We start from the raw sequence: 26288 nt of genomic DNA on the forward strand, positions 1-26288 counted from the left end.
AATTATTTAGAAGTGTGTTATTTAATTTCTAAATATTTGGAGTTTACCTCGATATCTTATTTATTTCTAATTCTATTTCATTAAGGTTGCAGAATATATTCTGTATGATTTCCATCTTTTTAAATTTATGGAGAGTTGTTTTATGGTCAAACATGTTATCTATACCAGTGAAAAACCATATGTGTACTTGAATACAATGTGTATTCTGTAACTGTTGCCTGTAATGTTCTAGAAATAACAATTAAGGTAAGGTGTAGATAGTGTTTTTCAGGTCTATATGTCTTTGCTTATATTTCATCTAGTTGTCTTCCATCTGCTGAGGAGACAGTGTTAATCTAAATATGATTTTAGAATTGCCTATTTCTCCCCTTAATTCTGTTTTTGCTTCATGTGTTTTGAGGTTCTATGATTAGATATACATTTGTGATTATTATGCTTTCTTGATGTACTAAACCTTTTATCATTATGAAATAACTCCTTTTTTTATCTCTGTTAATACTTTTTGTCTTAAAATTTTATTAATATAGCCACTCAATCATACTTGAACTTAATGTTCGCACAGTTTAGCTTTTAATTTTTTCTATCCATTTACTTTCAACCTATTTGTGTCTTTACACTTAAAGTGGATCTATCCTTGCTGTTTTATTCAATCTGACAATCTGTCTTTAAATTGGATTATTTTGACCATTAACACTGATATAATTACGACAGGTTTTTTATCTGCCATGTTACTGTGTATTTTCTATTGTTCCTCTCTGATTTTTATTCCTTGATGAAGCTTTCCTGCTACTTTAAAAAATAATTTGAATTTTTTTTTTAGAATTTCATTTCAATAATCTTATTGGCTTTTTACTTATCCTTGTCATTATTGTGTGGATGTGTGTATGCTCATGTGCACACGCACATGCTCTAAAATAGCGCTTCTCAACAGTGGCACTACTGCTATTTTGGGCTGGATAGTTCTTTGTTGTGGTGGGTTGTCCTGTGCATTGTAGGATATTTAGCAGCATCCCTGGCCTCAACCTACTGGATATACCAATTGGAAAACCAAAATGTCTCTGGCCATTGCCAAATGTCTCCTGGGCCCCAGAGTTGAGGACCAGTGCTTTAGGGATTACAAATATTTATCTTTAAAATTTCACACGCCACTTACAATTAAATTAACCACTTTTATAAAATGTAGAAACTGTGCAATCTATATGTCCTCTCCTTTAAGCCTTTATGCTATAGTTATATCTGCATATGCTATAAAATTCACAAGACAATGTTAACATTTTTTGTTTTGAACAGTAATATATATTATAAACAAATTGAGAGGAAAAGGTAAGAAAAAATGTCTTTTGTATTTACTAGATACTTATCATTTCTTACAATCTTCTGTCCATTCTGAGGATCTGAGTTTCTATCTAGTATCATTTACCTTTAGCTTGAAGAACTTTAGCTTTTCTTGTGGTATGACTCTTCTGGCAACAAATTCTTTTAGTTTTATTTTATCTGAAAATGACTTTATTCTTGAAGAATATTTTCTTTCAACACTATAGAGATGTTCCATTTTCCTGAGTTCTTCACAGATTCTAATAAGAAGTTGGCCATTACAGAATCATTATTTCCCTGAATGTATTATATTGCTTTTCTCTTTTTGTTTTCAAGATTTGTCTTTGATCTTTGGCTTTAAATAGTTTGAGTACATTGTGTCTTGGCTTAGCCATTTTTTTTTTCCTAACCACTAGACTGCCAGGAAATTCCCTGTATTGCCTTCTGTAGGACATTGGTGGATTCCCACTCCACCAGTTTTCTAGAACTTGAAGTTAAAGAAGTGGGAGTTGGGAACTTCCCTGGTGGTCCAGTGGTTAACACTGCACTTCCACTACAGAGGGCATGGGCTCGATCCCTGGTTGGGGAACCAAGATCCTGCATGCATTGGTTTAGCCATCTTAATGTTTATTCTGCTTGGTATTCTTTGAGCATCTTGAATGTGTAAATTTATACCTTTCGTTAAATTTGGAAAACTTTTGCATCAACTCATTTTTTTTTTTTTAACATCTTTATTGGAGTATAATTGCTTTACAATGGAGTGTTAGTGTCTGCTTTATAACAAAGTGAATCAGCTATACATATACATATATCCCCATATCTCCTCCCTGTTGCATCTCCTTCCCACCCTCCTTATCCCACCCCTCTAGGTGGTCACAAAGCACAGAGCTGATCTCCCTGTGCTATGCGGCTGCTTCCCACTAGCTATCTATTTTACATTTGGTAGTGTATATATGTCCATGCCACTCTCTCACTTCGTCCCAGCTTACCCTTCCCCCTCCCCATGTCCTCAAGTCCATTCTCTACGTCTGCGTCTTTATTCCTGTTCTGCCCCTAGTTTAGATTCCATATGTGTGTGTTACCATACGGTATTTGTTGTTCTCTTTCTGACTTACTTCACTCTGTATGACAGACTCTAGGTCCATCCATCTCATTACAAATAACTCAATTTCGCTTCTTTTTATGGTGGAGTAATATTCCATTGTATACATGTGCCACATCTTCTTTATCCATTCATCTGTCGATGGACACTTAGGTTGTTCCATGTCCTGGCTATTGTAAATAGAGCTGCAATGAACATTGTGGTACATGACTCTTTTTGAATTACGGTTTTCTCAGGGTATATGATCAGTAGTGGGATTGCTGGGTTGTATGGTAGTTCTGTTTTTAGTTTTTTAAGGAACCTCCATACTGTTCTCCATAGTGGCTGTATCAATTTACATTCCCACCAACAGTGCAAGAGGGTTCCCTTTCTCCACACCCTCTCCAGCATTTATTGTCTGTAGATTTTTTGATGATGGCTATTCTGACCGGTGTGAGGTGATACCTCATTGTAGTTTTGATTTGCACTTCTTTAACGATTAGTGATGTTGAGCATCATCAACTCATTTTTTTCCTGTTCCATGTTCTCTCCCCTTCTGGGACTCCAATAACACATGTGTTAGACCATGTGATATTATACAACAGATATCTGAGGCTCTGTTCATCTTTTAAAATAATTTTTCTCTGTGTTTTCCACATTGGATTTCTATTTATCTATTTACAAGTTCACTTATTTTCTTCTCTATCATCTCCATTCTGCTGTAAAGTTCACTCTATGAATTTTTAATTTAAAATACTGAATTTTTCAGTTCTAGAATTTCTATTTAATTTTTGAAATATATCTATTTCTACTTTTCTTCTAAGCTGTACAATTTTTTCATTCACTGTGACCGTATTTTCTTTTACTTATTTAAGGGCACTTATTTTAGCCACTTAAAAAGCCTTGTGTGCTACTTCCAACAGTATATCCTGGGGTTTGTCTCAGTTGATTTTCTTTTCCTTTGAGAATATGTTCCATTTTCCTGGGTCTTTAAGTTAGGTAACTTTGGATTTGATTCTGGACATTATAAATGTTGAGTTGTAGAGACTCTGAATTCTATTATTTTTCTCCAATGAAAGTTGTTCTTTTGTCTTAGCATGCAATTATTCAGTTGGACTCAAATTACGAACTTTGGGGTTTTTTTGGGTGGCAGTTTTGTTCTGGATTTAGCCAGAGAGGTAGGCAGAGAGAATTTGGGATCCCCTCTCTGGCTCTTTTCCTTTTCAGGTTCCTGTTCTCTGTCTAGTGGCCACAGTTTCTCCAAATTTAGTGTTTGGTTCCCCAGGTCAGAAAGGCTGCAATGTTTCTACCAGTTTACCCTGCTAACTGTACCTGACCTGAGGCTGAAAGTCATGGAAACGAGGATCCATTCTGTAATTTCTGTTCTATGACTGTGGACTTCCCACTGAATTGGCCTGCAATTGTTCTCTCTTTAATGTTTTCACGTATTAATAGCTGCTTTCTGTATTAGGGCCAGATGTCTAGAGGAGAAGGACTGGTCTAGTAGGACCTTATTCAGACATTGTTGTCCACATACATTTTTAACATAAAACCACATAGATTTTTGCATCCAACTTTATACATGTATTGGTATACCATAAAATCATTTCTCTCTTATTATATAGTATTCATAACCATACTATATCTTAAAATAACTGAATGTTCTCTTATTTTAAAGGAAATACTTGCTCTTTGTGGGAAAGTTGAAAAATCCAACGATAATTACCCATAATTCCATCATTCAGGTTAATCATGAAATCTTGATATAATTCCTTGCATCTTTTTTTCCTATATATGGATGTATACATGTTTTAAAGCAGAGTAGACTCAGAGCATATATGTACTCTGCTTTTCACTTAACATTATATCATAAGCCATTTCAAATTTTAGTGCACATTAGAATTACCTGAGGAGATCGTAAAAATGTATATTCTTGGGCTTCTCTGGTGGCGCAGTGGTTAAGAATCTGCCTGCCAATGCAGGGGACAGGGGTTCAAGCCCTGGTCCGGAAAGATCCCACATACCGCAGAGCAACTAAGCCCATGCACCACAACTACTGAGCCTGCGCTCTAGAGCCCATGAGCCACAACTACTGAGCCCGTACGCCACAACTACTGAAGCCCGTGTGCCTAGAGTCTGTGCTATGCAACAAGAGAGGCCACCACAGTGAGAAGCCCACGCGCCACAACAAAGGGTAGCCCCCGCTCGCCACAACTAGAGAAAAGCCCACGCGCAGCAGCAAAGACCCAACGCAACCAAAAATAAAATAAATAATATAAATAAATTTATATAAAAAAAGTATATACTTGAGCCCAGTGATTTTGATTTGGTAAGTCAATATTGGGATTCAGGATTCCAAAATTTTAACTGATACTCTGATTATGAAATTGATGGTTTATGCATACTGTTTGAAAAACAAGAGCAGTTCTCCCAAATGATGATAACTTATTCAACCCATAGCAAAGTGACTAAGTACCTATATTTTATCTGCTTTGCAGAGTATCAGAAAGCCATTTAAAAATGAATGGTTCTTAGGGCAAAGACTAGTGGTACAAGAAAAAACAGATCCATAGATCTGAGAAGATAGCCCTTGAGATAGAAAATAATGGCATTAAAAACCAGTGATAAATAAACCAAATACTGAGAAAATTTATTGGCTTTTGGGAAGAGAAAGTTGTGATCTTGCTTCACTTCATACACACTATATACAAAGAAATAAATTTCAGGCAAACTAAAGAGCAGTGAAAGCATAAAAATATGAGAACATGTAAGCGAATTATTATATAAGCTGAAGTGAGAAAGGGTTTTCTAATCGTGACATCAAAAGTAAAAACCATCAAAGGAAAAACTGATAATTTAGTACATCAAAAAAATGTCAAGAGACTACTTAAGAGGAATATACTCTACCCAGATGTCATTAAATTTAACTTAATTTAGATTCAAGAAAATGAACTAATTCCTAAAACAATATAAACTATCAAACTCTCCTAGCAAGAAGTTTCTATATGGGCAAGTCAATAACCAAAGAAGAAATGAGGAAGTTACCAAAAAATTGTCCCTACAAAGTTTGAATTTAGTAAATTCTTTCAAATTATAAAGGAACAGATAGTTCTGATATACACAACTGTATGTACTATAACATAGAAAAAAGAAGGCCAGCTGCTGAAGTAATCGCAGAAAGTAAGCTATGTACCTGGTATTCAATAAAAATTCTACAAGGGTAGAACACACATTCACAAAAGCCATTTAAACTATAGTGAGGGTAGGGGCATGGAGGGATGGAGGGTTCAGTAGGGAGGGAATAACCCAAATATACGTAACCTTCAGAAGAAAATGATCACCCTCTGAAACAAGCAAAATATAAAACTAGGCAAAAAAATCAAAACCAAAACCCAAACAAAGCAAGCATCAAGGGATGATTTGTTTGTTTGAATTGTCAGATTTTAGATTAAGGTTTCCTACTGTACATATTTATTTTCCCTTGTACTTAAAAAAGTTTTTGTTAGTATGTTACTTGATCCAAGGTTAAATATCATTACTGACTGACCCTGGACTAAGTATTCTAACTGTATTTGGATTCTTTCTCCTCTTTTCAAAGACTAAATAAAAAGATCAAGCCCTTAGGTACTTTGAGATGAAACTAAAAACCTTAGTAGAGCTTAAGGCAAAAAAAAAAAAAAAAAAAAAAAAAAAATTACGGCCTAAAATGGTTAGCTGTAGTGGGCAATCATTATTCTGTCTTTTGATAAGTGGTGTTTGTGGTAAATTTACACGTACGTGATGAACACTTACATGAGTCATACCTCTATTTATGAATGAGCAAAGAAAAACAAAAGGAAAAGGAAGGTCATTATCCAAGTAAAAATGATAAAATTACATATAAATTCCTTGCTGAAAACAGCCCAAGACATTGTCTGTATAAAAGCTCACCAGGAAATATTACCTCCCAGAAAAGCATATAGATTGAGACATGGGTAAACTCACCATAGAACTTGGACTTAGCCAGGATACTACCACTAAGGCAAAATCCATCTTTTCGGTTACTAACATAAAAGGCAGATATTGGTGGATGATGGGACACCTATTGAATACAGGAAAAATACATTAAAATATAATAATATAAGCATATTATTGTGATATTATCAAAAGTTCAAGTCTTAAAAGCATACTCTAATAATGAATTAAAAGAAACATTTGGTAAGTAGCAAAATTAAATATTGATGATTGTAGTAACCAATCTCCAAGATGTATCTCAAGGAAACCTACCTCCTGGTATTCACACCGTAAGGTGAGCTTCTCTTACACTGTACCGAAGTTAGTTTGTGTGGAAGTAATAGTATATCACTTCTGAAATTAGGTTATAATGCAGCATGTACCTTGGTGTGTGTGTGTCTCTCTCTCGAAGATCATTAGCTCTGAAAGGCCAGCTTCCATGTTATGAACAACTCTATGGAGAGGCCCATGTGACAAGGAACTGAGTTCTCTTGTCAAAAGCCATGTGATGAGCTTGGAAGCAGAATCCTCCAGCCCAGGTAAGCCTTCAGATGATTGCAAAGCTGGCTGACATCTTGACCTCAACCTCAGGAGAGATCCCGAGCCAGACCACCCAGCTAAACAGTTCTCAGATTCCTGAACATCACTGCATGAGATAATAAATGTTTTTGTCTTAAGCCATTAAGTTTTGAATTTGTTATATAGCAATGAATAACTAATACAGTGGCTATTCTTCATGTAGATTACTGAATAGACTGTAGGAAACTAACAAAAGCTTTAACAAATATTTTAATAATTAATATTGCAAAATGTATACATCGTGTTTTCTGAAATGAGACAAAACTAAAATCAAACGCTTCTCAAGCTTCTCAACTTAGTGAAGAATTATAGTGAACTAAAATACAAGATAGATAATCATTAATTAAAAAAAATTAATACAGATAAGTGGTTTCAATCTGAGGAGTATATCAAAATCTCTTGGGAAGAGGAAGGTTTTTCAAATAACACATAGTCTTCTCATCCTCCTTACACTCTGTATATGAAAGGTAAGCAGGTCAGGATTTGTTTAGATGAAGAATAGCTGGGAAGAAATAATAGGGTGGGAGAATTAAATTTAAAAATAATGAGGCAAAAAGTGCAATATCAGGTTATCTAATCGTGAATGCACAGATTTAACGACTGTGGAGGGCTTAAAAAGGCATGTAATTTGAGATAAATTTAGAAAGATATGGAGGACCCTGAATGTCAGAGAAATGGGTGTAAATTTGATTTAGGAACTGGAGAACCACTGAAGTATCTGGTCCAAAAAAAGGAGCGGGGGCAGAGCAAGAAAAATAAAGATTTATTTTTTATCGTAGGATTCCATGACTGTAAGAGAGTATGTAACTTAAGAGTATGGTATTTAGTAGTAGTCAGTACTAAGAGGTTAAAATCTTACCAAATGTTCACTAATAAGAAAGGTTATAATCAACAGTGAGTTTACTGAGTTAATATTTTCTATAAAAAAATCTGAATAACTTCCAAATCAGTTTTATTTCTATAACATGCATTTCTAATACCTGTTCAGCAATATAAAAAGTTTTGCTGTTTGTTCTGGGATGAATCCACAAACAACGGAAAGTCTCACCAAGTATAGGATTATAAGGTTTCTTCAGTCCCTAGTAAAAAACATACAAGTTTCAAATTATAAATATGGAAGATTCAAAGTACTAACTTAAACCAGTCAAGATAGGCTTAACTGTATCATCTGCGAACTATCCTTATAAAATTTCCCAGTAGTGACATGAAATAAAATTAAATGACTTCAATCATAATACAGGTCTAAATAACCAAGTATTTTGCAATTCTGCTAACTGAAAGAGGCCCTGCAATGCAATTATTAATAAATAATCTAAAGATAACATAAAGAATAAAGAACACATGTAAGGCTATAGAAAGTAAAACAAACATTACCTTTGGCTTTTTATAGAATCCTGACAAATACCATTTTACTACTTTCTTCAAACGGAAATAAGGATTTTCTTCAAGAGCAGCCCTAAAAAACAAAATGATATATGCAAAAATTTTACAGAATATATCACAAATTCTCCCTCATATTAATCAAGTCAACAATTGAATATGAGATATGATTGGAAAGCATAATTCATTTTCAAAACAGATGGCAAAAACAACCATATAAATCAGTTTGCAAGAATCATTTTTCATAATCTGGTTACTTTTCTCCCCATTTTTAACCCCATCTTTAGCCTTCAACCTCCCCTATGTGCTACCAACTGATTTTCCAGAGTGAATTGTACCAATATAACAGATAATCAAAGAATAATTTTCATTTTAAAAGAGGCATTTTCAAAAGCCATGACTCACCTGTCCCCTTGCCCTTCTGCTAATGCTATGAACATTGCAAAACACTGATTGTGTTTTTCAGGTGAATTCTGAGAAGTTTATATATATATATATATATATATATATATATGGCAATTTATTTATATTACTCTCTTCAAGCACGTCTGAAGGTCCAATGTGGTGATTTTTGAAGATGAAGTGTGAGATGGAAGAGGCTAGGCCTAGGCTTGCTGACAACTGTGCCAAGTTGAAAATACTGAACTTTTCGGGAGTTAACATTCCTCTGATTGCTCTCTTCTTGGTTTAAATTCTCTTACTACACAATTTATTTACAGTTTTACATGTCTGTAGAATGCACAGTTCAAAACTCAAAGCAATATAAAGAAGTATACAGTCTTGCTATTGCCCCATCTCTCCATACTCTTCCTACTTAACCTCCCATAGGTAACTTTTTTTTTTAGCTGCTTTTTTTTTTTTTGGCCGCACCACGCGGCATATGGGATCTTAGTGCCCCGACCAGGGATCAACCAGGGATCTAACCCGCGCCCCCTGCAGTGGAAGCGCAGAGTATTAACCACTGGACTGCCAGGGAAGTCCCTAGCTGCTTCTTTTTATATAGTTTTCTTGAAGTATAAAGAAGCAAATATAAATATGTAGTCTTTTTTTTTTCTTATTTTTCTTTGGCTGTGTTGGGTCTTCATTGTGGTGCGTGGGCTTCTCAGTGCGATGGCTTCTCTTGTTGCGGAGCACGGGCTTTAAGCACACGGACTTCAGTAGCTGCAGCACGGGGGCTCAGTAGTTGTGGCTTGTGGGCTCTTGAGCGCAGGCTCAGTAGTTGTGGCTCACAGGCTTAGTTGCTCTGGGGCATGTGGGATCTTCCTGGACCAGGGATCGAACCCGTATCCTCTGCACTGGCAGGCGGATTCTTAACCACTGTGCCACCAGGGAAGTCCCAAATATGTAGTCTTTTTCTTAAAAAAAAGGGGAACAAACTAAATGCATTCTTCTGTACCTTGCTTTTTTACACACACACACACATAGTCCTGAAGATCCCTCCAAATCAGTTTATAGAGTTCTTCCTTAGTGTGGATGTACCATACATTACTTAACCAGTCAACTGTGGCTGGACACTTGAGTTATCTAACCTTTTGCTATTCCAAATCCTGCTGCAACAATTTTGTATATATGTCATTTTGTACATGTGGAGTTGTATCTGTAGGAGATATTCCCAGAAGCAGGATTACTGGATCAAAGGATTGATTGAATGCATTTATAATTTTGGTAGATACTGCCAGATGCCTTTCTAATGCACTGTGCTAGTTTGTGTGACCCAGCAGCAGTCTATGAGTGCCACACAACCTTGGCAACAGTGTGTGTTGCCAGAAGTGCAACCTTTCAATTTGGGAAAATGGTCATCTCTCAAGATCTTACTGTGATTCATAGGAACCTGCCTCATATTCTGAGGGAAATAAATTTCTAGATAGATAAAAGAAAGCAGAACTGGGGTATAAAACAGAACTGGGGTATAAAAGCGTTTAGATTTTTGGTCAAAGTGATGGATGGAAAATAGATCTTATTATGGTTTGAATTTGCACTTTTCTTATTTTAAGTGAAGTTTACACGTTTAAGGACTATTTTTATTACTTCATTTTTAAACTGCTTGGTCATTTCCTCCACTCCTTTTTCTATTAGGTTATTGATCATTTTCATTCACTAAGAATTTATTTTCATTCACTAAAATAAAAAGAGCCCTTTTTATTTTAGGGAGCTTAACACTTCATTTATGACTTAATTTGTAAAACTCTCCCACAGTTTACAAATTATCCTTTGAATCAGCTTGTTTTTTTTTGTTTTTGTTTTTTTTGCAATGTTCATTAATGCAACTAGTAGACTAATAATGCAACTAATAAACTGAATACAGGTATGAATGCAGAATCTAAAAATCAGGTCACAGGGCCAGAACCTAGTATCTTAGAAAACACAGCGCCTTGAAACTGCTGCTGGAATGGGGGCAGCAAGTGAAACCTGGAAAAGTATGATTCTCCAAGAAACTGCTGGGAAAGAGGTAGGCAGCTCCTCCTCCACCTCCTTTATGCCTGCCTTCTTCAGAATTACTCCCAGGATCAGCTGGCAGGAAGAAAAGCAAAGATGAGAGTGGGGATTTATGCCATGTGCCAGCAATTAGTAGGATGTTCCAGTTGTGATAAGCTGCACACGCCTCACTGCATGCAGAGAGGATAAGCACAAACGAAAGCAGAAGCCCCAGGACGGGACCTGAAGGAGCACTTAGGTGGGGGGAGAACAAAGAATGCCAACCAGCTCTCCCTGCGTTAGGTCAACGCACAGGTCAGGGAGCCTGTGATGGCAGTGCTGTCAAGGCAGGGGCAGAATTCCTGTCTTCCTCAAGCTTGTGATTTCTCCATCTGACCTCATAAACGGAAACATTACAGCAAGGTATTAAACCTGCTTCTTATTAAGGTCAACTATAGAAATGGTGGAGAAGAGAGAGTGGTATCTCATTTGAGCCTGATTTTGGTACAGCATTACCACTGAAATCACACTCTGAAAAACTCAAAAACCATGAAGTATCTTTTATTTTAAGAAATGAGAATTTACTTACTCAGATAGGAAATCTGCATGATAGTAGTAATCTGAAAGTTTATCCAGGAAAGAACGGGGTTCCAAAATAAATGTAGGCAGAACCACCCTGGATAGGTCCATGCCAGGACGGACTTGTTTCAGTAGTGTCCAGATAAGGCTTTTGTTTTCTTCTGACACAGTTTCTGTTTGAGAAGCCTCACCTGCCTTTAGCAATTAACAAAAAATACTGAAATACTATATTTATTTCAGACACATAAATATGTAGATAAGACAGCTAATACTGAAAATATGAATTTTCTCTAAGACTATTCCAAGCAATCTTAAAATGTGAAAATAACCCATTAGGTAATAAGTCAACACCTATAAAATTTAGTAAAAGGGTTGTCACAAGAGACACTAAAGTGAATGATATATACAAAGAATCCATTACAAAAAACATTATACTCTATTATTTTATACTATGTTTACTTCTATGCATTAGCAATAACAAGAAAGTTATAAATTCATGTTTCCCTACAATTTACTTTGTACCTGGCAATAACATCAAGGAGTATCTTATTTCAAAAGCAAACCTGAAGAAGATGTAAACTCTAAATTTAATAGAATATATTGGTATTTGTGCGAGTATATGTGTTTAATTGTTTACAAATCTTGATATATTCATATGTATGCAACTTTTAAAATAAAATAGGTATTATATAAATACTATTCTCTTTCAGGAAAATAAGCAATAGGTCATACAAATATCTTCAATTTCATCTGTAAATTTCCAAGAATTAGAAAACCAAAATCTCTGAAAATCACAGACTGTTACCTCTCCGAGTTCTTCATGGCTCTGTTCAGTGTAGGTAGTCTCCTTTAAAGGCTCAACCGGCTCAGGTTCAATGTATGAGTCATCTTGCCTTTCTGATGTATCTGTGTCACTTTCTTCACTTTTCCCCATCACCTCATTGTCAGACTCATCATGCTCTTGATCATTTTCTTTATCAGATTTATCAGAATACATATCTTGGTCCTTAAAATGCTGTCGTTCAATTTCACTATCATTTAACCTTAAGAGAAAGAATTATTAGGAGGAAGGATAAAGGAGGTTAAGAATATTTAATTTATAAATAAGAAGGATACGTAACACTTACTGAGAATTTACTATGTGCAGGGTACCATTCTAAGTGTTTTATATAATTTAACTCATTTAATCATACAATAGCCCTATAAGTAAAATTATTACTCTCACTTCACAGATGAATAAATGGAGGCACAGAGAAATTAAACTAAAACCTGGAAAATGTTAAAAGATGACACTCTGAGCTCTTTGCTTCTCTATCCTTTAGGTCTAAAATTTTCCAAAAGCAAAATTTTAGACTATTCCTTGCTAGATTTTTTTCTTAGTTTTACAAACATCATCACTTGAATCAACCTATCACTTCTGGTCTAAAGAAAAACTTCAAGCCAAGACCACTAGATTCTCAAGTGAACACAAATTAATTATGATTTTCTACCTGTAAAGGTCTCCAAAGTCACTCATAATAAGTCCAAAAATAAAAGGAGAAATGTATAAGGTAATTATATCGATTTAATACTGGACTGAGGACGTCCCTGGTGGCACAGTGGTTAGAAATCTGCCTGTCAATGCAGGGGACATGGGTTTGATCCCTGGTTCGAGAAGATCCCACATGCTGCAGAGCAGTGAAGCCTATGCGCCACAACTACTGAGCCTGCATTCTAGAGCCCGCAAGCCACAACTACTGAGCCCCTGCCACAACTACTGAGCCTGCACCCTAGAGCCCGCGCTCTGCAACTACTGAAGACTGCGCGTCTAGAGCCCGTGCTCCGCAACAAGAGAGGCCGCCACAATGAGAAGCCCGTGTACCACAACCAAGAGTAGCCAGCCCCCACTCACCACAACTAGAGAAGGCCCGCGCGCAGCAACAAAGACCCAACGCAGCCAAAAGAAAAAAAAAAAAAAAAACAAACTAAAACTGGATAGGCTTAACCTTGAAAAAAAAAATCCATGGAGAACTGGAAATGGAAATTTCAGCTTAAGGAAATGAACCTATGGCCTAAAATTGTTAAGCTGCCATACCCAACCTTATTCTTACTTACAAGACAAGGGTTACTAATCTGCACAAAAAGGAAACAATTCTTTTTAAAAAGTCACTTCCAGAATCAAAAATTTTTTTAGAAATTTCTCATTTAAGAAAGTATCTGTGGGTTTCGTTTGGTATAAAAAATTTGTAAAGTACTTTACAAATGAATACTTGGTGCCGTTATATATAATAACTGACATTTTAACAATGCTGAGATAAGTTTAACAGAGCAGAGTAGTCCTATTTGATTCTCTTTTAGTCTCTATTTTTCCAAAATCTTCCTATGTTTGGATTTTAATCAGAGAACTTCTAACAGAAATACATTTTTTAGAATACTTTTCTTTTTTTTCCTTTACAATCGTATATTTTTAAAAACGTAGTCTAAAATTGCTGTCTTTGCTTTCTTACCATCTAGTCTCTCCTTAATCCCTCACAATCTGGTTTTTATTTTCTCTTTTATTTTGTTTTATCCTCTCTCTCCCCTTTGGCAACCAGTCCAGTTGCAAGACTTCATCATTTCTATTTGATGATTTCTGTTTGATGATTTCCCACGCATGCAAGAATAAGCTTCAGATTCATGTTTTTAAATGCTTGGTTGACCACATCTATATATACTGGGACCACTGCATCCTCAACATGTCCAATATTTAATATACTATCTCCCAAATATGGTCCTTTAAAAAATTTTTTTTTTTAAATTTTTATCATCTTCCCAGTCACTCAGGCTTAAAACTTGGTAATCTTTTTTTAACTTTACCCATTTCCTGTCTCTTACATCCAAGGAGATTCTAAGTCTCGAAGGTAGGCTCCCATCGTTCCTCATCTCTGCATCATCAGTTCCTAGCTCATTTTCTGTCATATATCCACATGAACGTGTTGATATGTTGATTCTACTTAATGGTAAAATCTGTTATATTGATCCTCTCCCTGATTCCCTAGCTGGATATTATGTTTTCATCCTCTAAATTATCCTGATCCTATATTACCCTAAGACATCTCTCCTTTGGTTGTTTATGTCATTCTTTTCCTCCTACTATTTATAGGTGCCTGGCATTTTATCACTTTCAAGCAAAACAAAACAAAACATCTCCCTAGGATTACATAGCTAGTAAACTGTTATACTGGATTCAAATTTAGGATCATATCTGATTCATTTTCCTATTCACAATGTGGTGAATTACAAAGAAAAGTGTATGGTATCTTACACAGAAAAGAGACTCAAAATTTTTTAATGAATAAATATGTGAAGCAGATGAATTTTAAGATCCCCAAATAAGAGCATTTAAGGATTACCTGGTATTCTATAACACCAGGGGAAAAGGCCCCAACAAAAACCCATTCCTATATCAGGTGCACCTCCCTCCTGCTCATCCTATCCCATTCAGACTCCTACACTAGGATAAAATAAAGCTCCAGATTATAGATCTGCAAAGAAAGGATGTAAAAGATAAGGTAATGGTGGTTTTATTTGTTTATTTATTTTTGGCAGTTTTAAAAGCGAGTAAAGAAAAAGAGTCAAACAAAAGGATAGGGAAAAAAAAAAAAGTTCATCTCAGCTTACAGGGAAGCGAGGAGAGAAGCAGTCTAACTTTGAGGAGGGTAACCTCAATGCTGACAGAAATAAGTGGCTGCAGAGAAGCTGAGGGTTGAGGCCAGGGAGGAAAGGGGAAGTCTATTTTTCCTGCAAAGCAACAGAAGAGATCTGAACCTCAACCTTCGTTTCCTTGAAGAAAATTTTTTTTAGTACTAACTACAATGAATGCTTCAGGGGAAAAAAATCCCCCACAAATAGGATACAGTTCCAATTTGAAACACAATATAATAGGAGAATTCCACAAATACCAGGTAGAATAAGTCAAGTCCATTACAGAAAAAACAAAAAAGTGCTATAGAACAACAGTAGAAGGACAGATTACATCTCATTTTTATGAGGCAAAGAAAGGCTTCGCATATGATATTTGAGATTGAGATTGGCCTTGAAGAAAACACAGGAGTATGACGGAAGAAAAGAGCAAGGAGGACTAGAGGTCATTCTTAATTGAGGGAACACCAGGCACAAAGACAAGGTAGTTAGCATGGTTGTATTTAGGAAAGAACAAGTAATTCATATTAGCTGGAATCAAGGAAATAACTTTCTACACCTCACCATAGCAACTCAACAAATTTTAAACCAGGCCATAGGGGTTTAAAGACAGCTAAGTTTCAATCCTAGATACAATACAAAAATTCTAGGCCTGCCAACTAATCTAGTGAATAACATAGTCTCGAAAATAATCACCAAATTAGTGGCAATATCTACTTACTGGAAGTTATCACCACTGTGGAGACTGTTAGCACGTAATAAGCCATACAAAGTCACATGTGTGCTCTCTGATGAGATGCTCAGGTCATGTTCCTTTCCTTCCCTGATCATTGTACGTTTCAGAAGACTAGAACATTTCAAAGCCAACTCCAAAGCATCCATCCAGCACCTTCCTAGAAGAAGACAGATTCATAAATAGTATAATTCAAGAAACTAGAAAAACTAGCATCCATCTTAATTTAACACTGTTAACTTTTAAACATACTATTATTTCTCTCAGAAACATGCACTGTAAAAGTTAATTAGAATATAAAATCCTGCCAGGATGTCTTAATGCAATTTTTCAGTTTAATAAGTGCTTTTTACATTCTAAATATATAGAAACCACTGGTAAATAAATAGCATTAACGTGCATTAGAAAATACATCTAATCTAAAATAAGTGTACTTTATTTTTAAAAGCTTCAAACATTAACATGTAGAATAACTGAAGGTACCAAAAAGGTACATGAAATATACCTAAGGGATTATGTTTCTACTATAAACAAACTATCTAAAATAATATTTTGTTGTTGACAGGACATCTATCCCAGGTTTAGCACACAAATTTTAAGTCAAAAAAATGCCTGTCTAATACTGTTATTAAGTGCCATATTAGTTAGTGGAAGCATTAATAACTTAATTTTTTGTGTGTGTGGTTGACTATATATATTTTAATTTTTATTTATATTCGACTATAGTTGATTTACAATGTTGTGTTTCAGGTGCACAGCAAAGTGATCCAGTTATACATATACATATATCTATTCTTTCTGAAAATTTTTTTCCCATTTAGGTTATTACAGAATATTGAGCAGAGTTCCCTGTGCTCAACAGTGCTCAACAGTATGTCCTTGTTGGTTATCTATTGTAAATATAATAGTGTGTATGTGTCAATCCACAAACTCCCAATTTATCCTTCTCCCCCAATAACTTTATTTTTTTAAATTAAAAGTTAGAACAGTACTAGCAGAAAAAAAATGTTAATTGCTCTTTAAAAGTCATATACATTTGTTTCAAGATATGGTGGCAATATCAGCCAAATAAATCATTTTCATAATGAAAGCTCATGCCTATGATATTTTAATTTAAAAAATAACCATCTAGTGAAAGTAAAGTTTAGAAGGTTACATGATTCCCTAGGCTAAGCTAGTCTACACTATAAAACATAAAAGTGAAGAAAAAATCCATTATCAATTATTAAAGTTTTAAAGTTACCTTGCTTTCATACAAATTATACCCTCCCTATATTTGTTTCAGGAATTAAGTATTCAGTAATAAAGTACAGAATAGAAGTTTGTGTTTGAATGTCTTATGCAAAAAAACAAAAACAAAATAGTGTATACAGTGTTATGTTAATATTTAATGATAAAATATAAATAGTATTAAATGCACTTCTAAAATGACAAAACTTAATGAGTTACCACAGAGAATACTAATGAAGTCAAAAAGGTGTTAATATGTCAATAAAGGATGAAGAAGAAAACTCCAGGCTGCTAATTTATCACTTAATTATATAATGCTTCCTTCCTATTAGATTTCCCTATTTGTGAACCAAGTTGATGATATATTTAGTGTTCTAGGCAATTTATGATTATAATACCTCTGCTGCAAATTCCATACTAAACACAGATTTCCCAAAGGAAAATGCAGTGATCTATGAAAGTATAGATCTATAAAAGTATATAGTATATTTTTAAGTGAACCTTAAAAATAAGGACCAAAATCCAATCCATCATTTGTATTTACCATCTGACTCTGAAGTAGCTCGGATGATCAAATAACTGCTAGGTAAGGGCTGAGTTATGGATCCAACTGCTTCACCTTTTGGACCCTTAAAAGCAGAATAAACAAAATAAATGGTGTACAGTATTATGAGATCTCAACTTTATATTATTCATTATTATCTGTAATAATCTAAGTGAGGCATGGATTATAATTTTTAAAAACAAACAAGCTTTAATTTCATGCTTCTTGAGAAAGCAAATGTTAAGTACTGAGGAAAGCTTTCCTCTTTCACAAAATTTACCTCCTTACCAGAAAACTGAACTTATAGTTAACATTAAGCATTATCTCTGCATATTGTTCACATATTAAAGAGAAACCTAAAATTTCCCATACGAGACCAAATTTTAATTTAACAGAATTTCCATACCACAGAAACTATTAGATAAGAAATACTAAATGTCTGGAAACCTAAAGAAACAGCTGGAAACTTACAAGAAAAAGAAAAATGAATTTTTACTAGGTCCAGGGGAAAATAATTTTTTAAGTTGTCAGATCAAAGAATAAAATGGATTTTAAGAAGCATAAACATTAGGAAGTAAAGATGGACATTTAAAGTGAAAAAAGTAGAAACAAATCAATACGATTTTAACAAATCCTATAATATCCCTTGGGTATTTTCAAATGGCTTTATAATTTATGGTCTAGTTCCTAGAACCAGTAGAGTAGGACCTTGAGTCAGACTGCCTGGGTTTCAATCTTGATTCCATACTAGAAAAATTACTTAAGTAACCTCTTTAGGCCTCAATCTCTTTATCTGGGTAATGGGGGAAATTTGTATCCTCCTTATAGGTACGAGAATTAAAAAAAGATTCCATATAACATGCTGAAGAGAGTCCCTGTCACAAAGTAAAAATTTATAAACATTACTCTTTCCTGATCATAGACATTGACTTTTAAGCTGCTTAAACAATGTCCTAAGTAGGCTTTGCTTGTGAAGAATATTCTGATGTTCATATAATTGTACAAATTTCCCTCCCGCCAATATTTGGAATGAAATAACTTGACATTTAAAGTATTTTTTAACGATTTAAAAATTCATTATAATTCTTACAATGCCTAAAAATAGTAGTAAAGAATAAATAATATACATATAAAAGATTTTGAATGTAATTTTTTTTCACTTCAGAATGACATGATACAGAAATACCAGAGGTTTCATGGGTTAAATTCTTTCCCCTGTGGGAAGTATATAATCTCCAAATAAAACTAACTCTGTAATCCTAAATTTATTCCTGCTATGATTCCAGACTACTGAAATAAAGGTTAAAAGTCCAGGTCTTTTCCTAGGTGTATGTATATTGCCTAATTAAGCAATACCCAACAAATTAAAAAGGTGAAGCTACTTTTAGTTCTAATCTCATTTAGGTTGTTTACCTAAAGGAGGAGTCCTAAAACCTTTATTCAAGTGTAATTGACTTTAGAAACTAAAACAATGATTGCTTTGTAAAAACTTAAGCTAGACTCATTTATTCAGTTAGCATGTACTGCCTGTCTACTGTTTGTAGAATTCCTTAGTATAATAGTTTATCAAATAGAGCATTTCTATTTTCTTGATTGTTTTTAAAACAAGGAGTGACCACGGTAATGCTTTTTAGTTATAAAAGCATTAGAGCTCCATCTTCAAAGAAAGCTGCCTCTCAAAAATACGTAGGACTGCTTCTGCTTATAGGCTTCCTATCACGTATTTACATCACTACAGGAAAGACCACCAAAATAAATGGCAGCTTCCGTTCTAGGGAGTCTGACAATTTGATAAAGAGAAAAACACTCACAGTAAACAGGATACAATATTGCAAAGCAAAGCTGGTAATTGCAAAGTAAAAGAACAGTACAAACAATCCCTACAGACAAGAGATAATAAGGTAGGATATAAATTTGGGAAGCATTTTCTGGAGAAATTTTTAAGTTAGATCTTAAAGGTAAACTAAGCATTTTGGTGCACATTTCATTGTGGGTAGAAACAGAAAGAGGAATAATGTGATTGAAGACAAAAACAAATTTATAAGTTCTGGCAGAGTACAGCAATCATTAATCATTCATTGATTTATCTCAGTTCTACTTATAGATTGTCATCTTTACCTCTCACACCTATGTAACAAGTGCTTACTTACCTTCACTGCCCAAATGGACTGCTCCAAAGGATGGAAAAGTTTAAAACAAAAGCCATCCTTTTTTGATGGACGCTCAATGATCTCACAGGCATTCAGAAGGACTGTTCCTACCCATTGACCATTTTTTTGGGTTTTATAGATCAGTAGCACACCAGGTTTCAACACACACCACAATTTGGTCCAGCTCTTTAGAGTACCACGAATCTACAAAAATATAAGTTTATTTAAGAAATAAACCTTTGTTTCTCTGCTCCACAAGATACTAACCAAATAGAGGCAAATAGGGTATTTTAATCTAAAATTTCCATGAAGTGTACACTTTAAATTCACTAGATGTATGTTTGTTAAGCTACTAAATAGCAAGCACTGGAAATAAATGTGAAAACAGCATGACTCCTGCTTCTGAGGAACTTAAATTCTAGTGGGAGACTGCATCAACAATTTCAAAATAATGTACCAAGTAGAATGGTTTTCCTAACCTTCCTGGCCAGGTCAGGGGCCATTAAAATATACTTTCCTAGTACCAAGAGCTGGAGCTTAAAGACTTAGTAAGTAGAGCCAATATAAGTCAGAAGGTGTTTTCAGAATAAGATCGAAGAAGACCCCCATATTACTTGAACTATCAAGGAAACTATCACTAGACTTCTATTTTAGTAAGAGAACTTCCATGACAGATCCCATAAGGATTTTAGGTTGGAGGTTGTACCTACCCTTGGGGAAGGTGGAAAGCTTTCAGTGCTGGGGTTATTTTTAGGTGAAAGCCAGGTACTAAAACTTCCTGGGAGTCAGGGTCTTACAAGACCATTCTCAAAGTTAGCATTAGTCTAAAATACTCCTACCAAATATCCTACAGATGAGAATGATAAAGAGGATAGAGTGACTAAGATGACAGAAAATAAAAATAAGTGGAAATAACCAGAGGCTAAAAGAATAAGGAATAGGAATAGCAATCTGTATGTTGTTCTGCAAATCAATGCTTTTCAAATGGTAACTTTTACACTAACTTTGTCTCATATCTTCTCCAAAATGCAAATATACCAAGTCTACAATAATACTAAATGATAATTTGAACAGCAAACAAAATATTTCTTTACAGCACATCAATTAGACCAGCGGTCCCCAACCTTTCTGGCACCAGGGACCGGTTTCGTGGAAGACAATTTTTCCTCAAGGAGGGGGGATGGTTCAGGCGGTAATGCAAGTGATGGTTCAGGCGGTAACACAAGCGATGGGGGGCGGCAGATGAAGCTTCGCTTGCTCGCCTGCTGCTCACCTCCTGATGTTTGGCCCGATTCCTAACAGGCCGCAGACTGGTACTGGTCCGTGGTCCGGGGGTTGGGGACCCCTGGATTAGACTATATCATGTCACACAAATCAAAAAGCCTTTTTAAAAGAACTGCTATCCATATTTGATGTTATTGTCAAGAGAGACAACATTAAGGTTTCTTCTCTCCATTAAGACTGGAACATAGATCCTCTGGGATACAATTAATAGTTTCTTCATCAGTGAAAAACAATTAACCTAGGAGATGTTTTTGTCTTACAGGCTTTTAGGTGCACTCTGGGCTTTCCTATTCCAGTTGGTAAATATCCAACATTTGAATTCAAGAGTCAATACAAACTGACCTTCAACCAATCAGCCATAACAATAACAGAGGGATCTGTGATTGTACTGAGTAACTCCTTTGTGGCTCTTTTCTTTTCTTCTCGGTAATTTTTCTTTTGTACCTATTTTACAGAAATAATGGAAAAATTAAAAATTCATTAGAAATAGGCAATTTCTTTTTTTAGCTCCATAGAATGTAAAAAATTTTACACTCTAAAATAAAATTCTAAACCTCTTTTAGAATTCTAGCATCTTAGGACAGAACTTTTTTTTTTTAAAGAGCTGGTAGAAATTTTTAGAAAAGCAAGGTTAGAATCTAGTTTTTCTGATCACTAGTCCAATTCTCTGTATATTTTTAAAGAATTTTATGTTTTTAAAATTACACAGTACATGAATACAAACTCATGGTAAAAATTTCAAACAGCACAAAGCTAAAAGCCGTTTTTATTATACCCTCTCCTATTCTGACTCCCAGAATTGATCACTGTTAACCTTCAGGAAAACACTATCCTTTCAGGCCTCTTCTATGTACACAACCTATAGAAATATACAGCTTTTGTGTTTGTTTTTGTTTTTTTGAACACATAAAAAAGGTTCTCCTATTCAATATTTTTTGGAGCATTTCAATTCTCTTTCCATTCCATGTCTACCTCATTCTTTTAACTGCTACATAGGATTCCTAGTATGAATAAAATAATAAGAGGTAACATTTACGGGACACACTCTGTGTACCAGTCACTGTTGTAAGCACTTTACATGTATTACCTCATTTAATACTCACAATAACCTTGGGAAGTAGGACTATCATTATCCTTATTTTACAGATGAGAAAACTGAGGCACAGAGAGTAAATTGCCCAGAATCACATAGTTAGTAATTCATGGAGGCAGAATTCAAATAGAGGCAGCCTGGCTCTAAAAGACATGCTTTTAAGCACCATGCTATACTGCTTCTATAATTTTTCTTAATATATTCTCTTACTGATGGAAATCTACTCTGTTGTCAGTTTTTCATATCACAAACAATGCTGTAGTTATTTAGGACTGGCAATTTTTCTCTCTTTTCTGACACTAATATATAAGATATAAATAACTAAGAAACCACAACATTGAAACTAATTCATTCAAATTATCAAAGTTTTACCCTTCATAAGTCACTCCTGAGATAATTTGGGAAAGCAGCAGTGAAGCAATCTTATTATTTATTGCTTTGTTGTTGTTCACGAAGGGGAGAAGATAACCTATCAATCAGTGACTTTTTTTAAACTAAAACACAAAATTTTCCTAGTTGCATTTAATGGTAAAGAGACTACATACACACAAAAAATTTTAATAATTATACAGTCAAAAAGTTTTGACTTTGGTCTTTGTTAATATGCATATCTGAATTAACAGATTTCACATAGGATTGTAAATGCAAATACGTATAGGATCAGATATGGAAAAAAAGAGGGGCAAAACAGACTATATGGGAATCAAGAATCAATTGGAAAGCATGTGTTCCTTAAACTCCAGGATCTGTGGCCATTCTGGAAGGCAGGCCCAGTATTACCTATTTCTTAGGAGAAGCTGGAAATCTGGACTTGTAATTATTGTTGGCTCAAATTTTTAAAACACTGTGTAGGTCAAACAAAATATATCTACCTGTGGGCCAAATTCAGCCCATGACCTAGCAGTTAGTAAACTCAAATTTCAAAGGGCAGCAGAGCTTCCCATCAGGTGTTCCATAACGCAGCGGCGTGCGTGACTCAAGTACAGCTGTGCAGAGATATCCAGTCCTCAGTACCCGCACCCCAGCTGAGGGCCAGAGTAGCACTGGGACAGTCCTCAAAGAGTCCTTTCAGTTGACTCCAGCATGTCATACAAACATTAACATTTTTTTTCTTCCTTTAGGAATACAAATATTTATTTCTTTATCTTATTTCATAACTGTGGAAACTAACCTTGAGAGATTCTTTTTTTGTAAGCTTGCTTGAAGCTGAACTATCCTTCTCCGAGCCATTATAAAGTTTAGATTCAGACTGAAATCACATGGAAATGAAGAAAAGAGAAATAATAATTTAAACCGCCACTTATCCTACACACACATATGGCACATAAAAACTAATGTTAAAACTATGTTTGTGACATTCTTCCCATTCACTGCTGTGATTTAGGCAAATGTCAATTTTCAAATACCGATTTTCCCTTTACAGTATTTGGGTTTGAAAACTAATCCACATTAAAGCCACAAAAACACAAAAATAAAAACTTATCAATAAATTAATTTACAATGTGAGGTTAAATAAGATCATTTGTAAATCTCTGCATTCTATTTTTCAGAGTATTTCTGAAAAATACAATTATTTTATACAATTATTTAGTTATTCTTAGGACAAATGTATCCAAAGCAGTGTAATTTTTTAAGTTGAAGTATTCTAAAAAACAAAAAACTTCTAGCAAGTTGCTGCACACATTGCCCTGTTGCTACTCCTTCTCCAAAGGGAATAAGTACAAACATCTTCAGAAACTAGTACTGAAACACCCTAATTTGTACAGTGTTTAAAAATCAATATTCCTAGCACCTACTTCTTCCTAACTATCCAGTGCCCCTAAATTATTATTAATGTCTTAAACTTGTTTCCAGACTTTGTTTATACTTGATATTTTAATTTGATCCTCATAAGAACCTTGAAAAATAGGCGTAACAAGTGGTTTTATCTCCATTTTACAAATCATGAAAGGGAGGCTCAGGGACGTTGATTTTCTAAACAATCAATCAACAGCAGGAATCAGAACCTGGGTTTCCTAATCCAGTACTCTTTCAAGGAGACTACTTTCTTCCACCAGAGTAGACGAATATAGAACTAAAAGCTGCTTCTATAAATTCTGGAACAATAAAATTAAACATATTCCTTCACTGTTCTATGATTTTCATTTTTACCTATTATTAGACATGGGAGAAGGTACTTAAAGTTTGTAGCATTACTCCCAGTGCCAGGAAAGTATATGGGGCTTGATCCAAATGGTAGCTTTCAACTGTTTAATGGCCAGATCTACATAATATCACTAGATGTGATCAAGGATGAAGAACTTTGGGTACAAACTCCCTCACTCAATTTTAATATCCATGAGGACAGGGACCATGTTTATTTACCAATTGTAGCCAGCTATCACCTGGGGAAAAGGAAGGGCTCAATAAATACCTTTGGAATTAATAAAATGAAAATGAAACTAGCATTTGCAGCTCATCTCTCCTAAAAATGCCTCCGCTACTTAGTACAAAATACGAATTATTATGTTGATGGTAATAACTGGCTGAACTGGAAGGGAACTGCACACTACACTCAAGGTAGAAGGTGGGGATTAACCTAATTAAATTTTTGTTAAAGTTACTCCTTTGAGAACTGGACTTGAAACATCATATTGCTTACTCCCATGATGATAGGATATATTGTGATACTAAAACCATTCCACAAAAGCCCTCAGGCCAAACAGGTCTCTGTCCTCTCCTTGCCACTGGAAACTCAAAGATGACATGGCTACTGTCAGAGGAATGTAATGGTTTCTATTTCCCACAGCTTAATAGGAAAATGTGTATTATAATGTACTTTTTATTAGATACTATTAAGTGAAGAATACTAATAATGTTAGCTTAAAAGTTAATGAAAATGAATGGCTGTTTAACTCTTTACCAAGTACTATGTAAATACTGTATATGTTCTGCTTCATTTAATCCTCAAAGCAACCTTATGAGATAGGTGTAGTTCCTCCTTTTGCTAATAAAGAAACTAAGACTAACAGATTAAATAACTTCCCAAAGTCACAGAGTCATAAGTAGACGATCTGGGATTTGTACTCTGGTGTGCCTAATTCTCAGTCTCATGCTCTTAGCCATCTCACCACATTTATTTCTCACCTTTTAAAACTGTTCATATAGAATCTTAGACTCAAATTTAAGACTTATCTTTATGAACAACAGGAAATCTATTTCCCTAGACATGACAAGATCTGGTTTGGAGATTTCTAAACGATTCTAGTATATAAGGGACCAGCAGGCCAGATGGCTGTCACATGAGCTTGGTAAATTACAGCACACATACTTCAAGGAATCCTTGCCATACTGTGTAGCTAGCTCTGAAAAAAAAAAAAAAGGATCCAGTGACCAAGTTCTATAGTCTTTTTAATGAAATACTACCAAAGTTTTCTGAATCAACAAGTTACCTTTTAAATACCAAGAATCATAAACTGTTTTTGTGTTGGAAATATTTCACTAAACTAAGTTTCCTCCTTTTATAAACTTACTGACCACTATTTTAATGATGATACCTTATGGGCTGTGCAACTATGGGAATTTATTCAATCTCTTCCAGTCTTAGTTGCTCATTTATAAAATAAGGATATTCCTACCAAGTCATAGGGTTGCTTTGAGGGGTAAATGAGGTAGTGTGCATGATGTGTTTAACACAGTACTTGGTACACTGTGTTTCAGGTTTGTGACTATCCTCTAGATTACAAGTGCTGACAAAAATATGACCTTTAGATAAATGGAACATTAACATATGAGAATACTTTCGACTTGCTTTGAAAACTATAAAATACTGCAGATATAAGGAATAATAACAATAATAATAAATTACTATGACTCTATCAGATATTTTGATTTGGAAAGTTGTTTTTTTTTTTTTTTTTAATGTCCAAGGAAATATATTTTTTACAGCAAGAGATAGATGATTTAGCAAACCTACAGGTAAGCAGACTGATGGCTGGAGAATCAAGTCAAGATCTCGGCTCAGAAACCCCTTATTCTTGTAATAGCATTCCTTTTATCCCACTAGAAATATTATTCATGCTGGCAATTCCTTTCATTGAGATGGACAATTAAAAATTTATTTAAAAATGCTAAAAGGAACATGGGATGATCTGATTAACTGATTTCTCCAATTCACTCATTTACAGGATGCATGAGAAACAGGAACTGCCTTTATTTTTAAAATGGCGGGGGTTGGGGGGAAGAAGGATACCGCAAATTCAGTTACCAAAATG

General features: G+C 34.8%; 1 protein-coding gene across 5 annotated transcripts in view; it reads right to left on the bottom strand.

Annotated features, from left to right (window-relative positions):
- OSBPL8 (oxysterol binding protein like 8) overlaps positions 1 to 26288 on the bottom strand; it is a 198125-nt gene that overhangs the window by 33525 nt on the left and 138312 nt on the right. For all 5 annotated transcript variants that reach the window (XM_059936549.1, XM_059936550.1, XM_059936553.1 and 2 more), the window contains 10 exons: positions 23207 to 23284; positions 21285 to 21386; positions 19659 to 19862; positions 17509 to 17593; positions 15723 to 15894; positions 12147 to 12384; positions 11352 to 11536; positions 8342 to 8423; positions 7948 to 8046; positions 6380 to 6476 (listed from right to left, as the gene is read on the bottom strand). In XM_059936549.1, coding sequence (XP_059792532.1) covers positions 6380 to 6476; positions 7948 to 8046; positions 8342 to 8423; positions 11352 to 11536; positions 12147 to 12384; positions 15723 to 15894; positions 17509 to 17593; positions 19659 to 19862; positions 21285 to 21386; positions 23207 to 23284 — 1342 coding nt within the window. The remainder of the gene's footprint in view (positions 1 to 6379; positions 6477 to 7947; positions 8047 to 8341; positions 8424 to 11351; positions 11537 to 12146; positions 12385 to 15722; positions 15895 to 17508; positions 17594 to 19658; positions 19863 to 21284; positions 21387 to 23206; positions 23285 to 26288) is intronic.

Source organism: Balaenoptera ricei, chromosome 10, assembly GCF_028023285.1.
Source record: "Balaenoptera ricei isolate mBalRic1 chromosome 10, mBalRic1.hap2, whole genome shotgun sequence".
Lineage (NCBI taxonomy): Eukaryota > Metazoa > Chordata > Mammalia > Artiodactyla > Balaenopteridae > Balaenoptera > Balaenoptera ricei.